Source organism: Spea bombifrons, chromosome 1 (assembly GCF_027358695.1).
Source record: "Spea bombifrons isolate aSpeBom1 chromosome 1, aSpeBom1.2.pri, whole genome shotgun sequence".
Lineage (NCBI taxonomy): Eukaryota > Metazoa > Chordata > Amphibia > Anura > Pelobatidae > Spea > Spea bombifrons.
Genome location: NC_071087.1, coordinates 60,984,121 through 60,990,533, shown reverse-complemented (window position 1 = coordinate 60,990,533; position 6,413 = coordinate 60,984,121). Strand labels below are relative to the sequence as shown.

The following is a 6,413-nucleotide window of genomic DNA, read 5'->3' as shown; positions in this document are numbered from 1 at the left end:
GGCGCGGCTTCAGTGCTGTGCGCCGGGATCTGACAACAAACCCCGGCGCACAGCAGCTGTTGCCGCGTGGATCACAAGGGAGCGGTATCGGAGGTCTTTAACAGACCTCCGGCTCCCTTGAGTGATTTTAAGCCGGGTTGAACCCGGCTTAAAATCACTCAAGGGAGCCGGAGGTCTGTCAAAGACCTCCGATACCGCTCCCTTGCGAGCCTGCTCCTCCAGCGGCGGACATTACTGTCCGTCTCTGGAGGGGTGCCGGGTGCCGCAAGTTGGCGGCACCCAGTGCGGACCGCCCCCCGCCGCCCCCTGGAGGGTGGTCGCACACCCCAAAGGTCGGCCCTGCCCTAAGGGGCCGGGAAGCCCCCACCAGGGCCGGCCTTAGGGGTCTGCGGCCGTACAGGGTTTAAATTAAAACATCGGGGTTTTTTTTTTCAACTTAAAAAAACTTTATTTAACATGGAGGATGTTAAATAAAGTTAAAAAAAACCCCCGATGTTTTAATTTAAACCCTGTGCGGCCGCAGACCCGTAAGGCCGGCCTTGGTGGGGACTTCCCGGCCCCTTAGAGTGGCGGACCCGGTCGCAGTTGCGGCGGGCTTAAGGGGCAGGTGCCCCTTATGCCCTGCGTTAATGCGGCCGTAGGTAGGGTAGGGGCCTGGAGCTGCAGCTCCATCAGCCCCTAAGTCAGTGCGGCCCTGCCGTGGCCCGGCCCACCGGGCAAATGCCCGGTGTGCCCGATGGCCAGTCCGGGCCTGATACCCACTCAGACACACTTCCAAACAAGACACGCAGTCAAGCAACTAAGGCACTTCACTCACTGCGATGCCTCAGCAGGCACTTACTGCAGCTACCACAGAATTACGCAATGACGCTGTGTGACCCCCACTAGGCCCTGCCTCCTCCAGAAAATTAAAGAGGTAAGCCTACCGGATCCACCGATGACTTAGGGACGGCACAGTGCCGCGGGGGTCCCATGGACGGGACCGTCTTGCTTCTGGAGCGCCGCCTGTCACAGAGAGATCAATGATCTCCTCAACCGGCTCTGCTTCCCCGACAGTGGACGGGCTAAGCTGAGGTTACCAGACAGGAGGATCCAGGTCACCTGCAGCGCTGCGGGGATCTGGATCTTAGTCTCATAGTCAGACCTCTATTTGAGGTCTGATTAGAAGTTGACCTCGATTATAAGACGAGGGCTATTTTTCAGAGCAAATACGGTAACTTGAGCGCCTCTAATTGGAGTTGTATATTTGTTGTCAGCATCCAGAGAATGGAATTGTAAACCATATCAGCATTATATACACACAGTGTAATATATAGTTACACCCGTATTAGGTTGTTCGTATCTAGCCACTTTTGTACTAATACCCTTGTCACTTTTTTTCACAAAAAATAAGAAGGCTAAGATCCAGATCCTCTGCAACGCTGCAGGGAACCCTGATCAACCTCTGCTGCTGCCAGCACTTCTGACGGAGCTCCTTTGAACATCAAGTCCCGAGATCTTCAGAGTGAAGTAGGACAAGGGACGATTGAGATCTATATCATTTGAAAGCAAGAGTCTCATTTATATTTTATCTTCCACAACACTATTACTATACAGTGTTACACTATTTTATTCTCCTTTGAGAATCTCCCCTTCTTTTGGAGGGTGACCTGAACAAGGGAGAAGGTTTGTTCAACCTTTAGGCTCTTCTTATTCTGTGTGGATTAGCTCAGGTGCTGGGCACGGCTTCAGTGTTGTGCACCTGGATATGACTTCAAATCCAAACACATAGCATCAGCTGCCAGAACGCATCTCAAGGGAGCAGGATTGGCTCGCTCCCTTGATTCATTTTATGCCGGTTAAAGGGAGATCTTTGATCTCCCCAACTGAGCCTGTTCCTCTAGTGGCGGACAGTATAGTCTGTCTCTGGAAGGGTGCATACCAGATGCCAACCTGGTGGCACCCCTTTGATGAGTGGCACCCGAGACGGACTGCCCCCCCAGGTACACTACTGGTGAGAAGCATGCATTATATAGTATTCTGCGCTCAACCCATTAGGGCCAGATAATGATTTGATAGCATTATAGTAACATTAAGAATATCTTTGTACTCCGGCATCAGTAAAGGGATGCTCATCTCCTTGAAGATTGGAATGGTGGTATCAAGCAAATTTGGCGTTCTTTGGTACTTTGGTATGTGTCTAAAATCTTAAACTTGCCCTTGTAGTTGAACACTTTGAAGAACACCGCTCTTTTTTCACAATTCTCAGTTTATTAAAAGGTAGAACAATACATACATGTGAATAGTCATGTACAGCAGATAAGTTGGTTCGTATACAAGTACATTATCTTACAGGATACAGGCATAATACGATGGTAGGTATACTAAACAGGATGTTTCACATAATATACATAGCCAAATCCAGACATACTAATGCAAGTGCATTTGGAGTATAACAAAAGTGCAGTAGGGCATGTCTAAAGAGTAAGGAGAGTGATGTTACATATTGGAAGATGAAGTGACAAGTACAGTAGTCACATAGCTCCATATCGAGAAGCATGTAGACTGCGAGCTAAAGATAAAAACAAAATGAAACCAAACATGAACACAGAGTGACAATAAGACCTGTCCGGTGGAATACCAAGCAATTTCCAATGAAGGTGAGAAGGTAAATTAAAAACAAAACATCACAAATGTGATGAGATTCCTGAAAGTGGGTGCGATATATTACGCCCAGTTTGCCGGTACAAATGAATTAAACATAAGGGGATACGCATTAAACATCAACGCAGTCCATGGGCGTAGGAGCCCCTAAAAATCTGGGGGGGATAGCATTTTTACTGGTAGGGTACATGTAGGGTACTTGTTCAGTAAACTGGGAATTGTTCATGGCAAATTTTATATAAATGTATGTGTGTGTGTATGTACAATTTCCTCACAAAAAAAGTATCATGTTCAGTTTTCATAGTGAAGCTCTTTATTAAACAAACAGGTCAAAGAAAATTAACCAAAAGTTTGGCATATATTTCAGTTATTTCACTTAAAACAACTGGTAATAATACTTTAAGTAATGCACAATTGCCAAAATGTAAACAAAAAATCCTACAGAAATGCAATGATGCAATTAACCCTTTCCGCATTTGTGGTCTGGGAGCAGACAACACTTAAATACTCTAATAGAAACATTTTATTAACTGCAGGCAGAGTAAGACCCTACAACCAACGTGCTGTAGTGGTTATGGTGCAAAGTAGCTGTTCCTGTAAATGTGTGCATGCCACCTCACACTCAAGTCAGTATCCTAAAGTTACTGGACCTGTGCGGTAAGTATGCACACATGCACACAATGCTGTTCCCTATCCGGCTCAGTGCACAGTACGCCTGGGAACTTCTTCGCTCCAGCTACCCAGAGCCTTCCCTTGCGGGACACGGCCAGGGCTGCCCACTGATTTCAGCGTCAGTGGTCTGGGTGCCAACAGAGTTCCTTTAAACCAAATCTAAAGATCGCATGTTTTTAAAATCCAAAAACCTTTTTGCGGCGATCACAGCGCATTGCAAATTCCTTTGCTATGGCTTCGAGTTCTAGTTCATCCATTATGTCTCTATGGATGTTGCATATAGCAACATGGTTTAATCTTTTCTGTGTCATTGTGGACCTCAACCAGGTTTTTAATCTACGCAACGCGCTAAAACTTCTCTCAGCTTCACAGGAGGAAGCAGGAACAGTTAGTAGGATTCTGACCATTTTTTCAACTTCAGAAAAAAAGCATCTCTCTCTGGCAGGCATCTTTCGTAAAATTTCTACAACCTCTGAGACAGAAGTGTACTTGTGAACACTAGATAAGGTGGTTATCTGGGCAGAGAGAAGATTATGTTCAATCTCTGGATACTGGAGAAGACCTTCACTAGCTTGTCCTGTCAAGAGACATTGTTCCAGTTTTTCATATATCAGTAAGCCTTCTTGGTCAAAGCGCTGCATTAACTGAGTTAATATAGCATCAATCAGTTGGAAATACTGAGGGCAATAGTATTCCTTCACAGTTTTTGCATGGAATTGTTCAGTTGGCCCATGTTGAAGACGTTTAGGAACTTTGGGTTGCCTTGGTACATTAACCTCTTTTAGCTGGTATTTTTCAACTAAATGCATATTGGCAGTAAGAAGCCTTTCAAACGACGTGTCACAGCGTAACTTTTGTATAGCATCATGGGTATGCTGAACAGATGCTAAAAGTCCTGATATGGTTTGTTTATTGCCTTGCAAGGCTTTATTCAGACATTCTAAGATCTCCATGATGGTAAGAGAGATTTGAAGCCCTAACAGGATTTTACCTTGCCTAAATTGTTGAAGTAGGCCGCGTGCACGTGAATGTACGTCTCCACTACCTCTGGAATTTGCAAATTCTTCAAGTGTTTGTAAAATCAGCTCATAATTATCCAGGACTTTTTTCACTGACTTTACTCTAACGGTCCAGCGTGTTGGGCACAATGGTTTAATATGTATGACTTTAAGAGGTCCTTCAGCTTCACGTTGCACAATTTCTGAAAATGTGGTCCTGCATTTCACAGATTGCCCAAAGAGATTGCCAAGATCTTGCACACACATAAGTGCATCTTCCATTATTGGACATTGATGTGCTGCAGCCTGCATAACTAAGTTTGTGCAATGTGCACCGCAATGGACATAAATGGCAAGTGGCTGTTCCTGCCTTATTAATGCCTGAGCACCATGATATTTACCAGCCATATTTGACGCTCCATCATATGTTTGCCCTCGCAACATTGACATACAAAGCCCATTGCGGCATAAAGCATCCTTGACAATCTTTGCAATTGCAGATCCACTTGTTTCATCAACTTGATATAAGCCTATAAAGTCCTCGTGCGGGTAAAAGTCTTGATCAACATAGCGGATACAGAAACTTTCTTGTTCTTGACCAGATATGTCTTGTGTGCCATCAACAATAACTGCAAAGGCATTATTCCCAATCTTTTTCCGTATAAGGTGTAATACGGAATGAGATAATAACTGCAAAATTTCATTTTGAATGTCTGGACTCATGTATTCCATTTTGTGTGTTATCCATTTTTTTAGATAAGGCAAATCATCTGCTCGTGCAAGTAGAAACTGCTTAAAATTCCCATCATTGTCGTCATGGCCACGAAGAGGGAGACCCTGTTTTGCCAACAAGGCTATTGTTTGGACTATCTTGATGAGACACAACCAGGCATCATTCTGTTGCTGTTGAATTTGTAATGAAAGCTGGGCATTAATGGGCTGTGAACCTTTATGATGCAATAGCTGCTTCATGGAATACGTATGAGCAGAACAACTCTGATGTTTTTTAAACTTTTCAATAGCTTTTTTCCAATTTTTAAAGCCCATACACACAAATGCTGGCTCAGTATTCCTTTCGAGATGTGTCAGATTTAGGACTGCAGCTTTAGCACAGTAAAAACATAGCACTCCTTCAAGAGCAAAACTGTAGTGCAGCCATGGAAAGTTTTCGTACCAGCACTCTTGGAAGTTTAAAACACGCTTCTTTGCCTTTTGCGTTACAATAGTCTGAGCTGGAATTGTTTTGTAATCTGGTTGATTTGGTACTACTGCTGTTCGTAGTGTTTTCTGTTCATCAGCTGGAAGAGAAATGCATTTTCCTTTCGTGTAGGTTTTAGATTTACTATTAACATCTTCTATAGTTTTGATTGCTGGAACACTAGCATGGTCTTCCTCACCATCACTTGAGTCACTCATAAGGTCAACTGCTTCTAAAGACACAGTTTCTGCATATACATTTTCTGTCTCAACAAAATGGTGCAAAACTGGTGACTCAGGTATCTCTTTTTGCTTACATGTGTCTGAGCTTGATGTACTTGCTTGACTAGACTTATTTGTAAAAAACTTGCGGATATCCATTCTCAATTTCTTCACTTCAAACTGATGGTTGATATGTAAAGCTAAGGTAAAATGATAATACTAAATGATAATAAAAGATCTAAAAATACAGTTGGTTTATTTCTCTAAAATTATTTCCTTCATTGTGTTTATTAATTCATTGAATTTGTTTACTAATGCTGCTAGCACCTGAATGGGCCCCCGAAATGCCCTTTTAACCCTCTATACGCCACCCTGCCTCCTGAAATGCCTTATACCTCCCTATATGCCACTCTGCCCTATAATATGCCTTTTAACCCCCTAAATGCCAGAGTGGCATATAGGGGTATAAGACATTTCTGGAGGCAGAGTGGCACATAGGGGGTCAAAAGGCATATCATGGGGCACAGTGGCATTTAGAGGGTATAAGGCATTTCTGGGGCAGAGTGGCAAGCCTAGGGGCAGATTGGAAAATAAAAGGAAATAAAAACAAAAAAAATATTTTTCTCAATCATAGCTTTTATTAAAAAAAAATATCTTACATAGTTTACATGAATTAAACAG

At 43.5% G+C, this 6,413-nt stretch overlaps 1 protein-coding gene across 1 annotated transcript; it reads right to left on the bottom strand.

The window, feature by feature from the left end:
- Positions 1-3,491: 3,491 nt before the first annotated feature.
- LOC128491352 (zinc finger MYM-type protein 1-like) lies at positions 3,492-5,891 on the bottom strand. The gene has a single exon (XM_053463696.1). It carries the CDS (start codon positions 5,889-5,891, stop codon positions 3,492-3,494), a length of 2,400 nt encoding a protein of 799 aa, XP_053319671.1.
- Positions 5,892-6,413: the final 522 nt, after the last annotated feature.

Coding starts and splice junctions, on each gene's coding strand:
- LOC128491352 (XM_053463696.1), bottom strand. CDS start 5,891: ATGGATATCCGCAAGTTTTTTACAAATAAGTCTAGTCAAGCAAGTACA.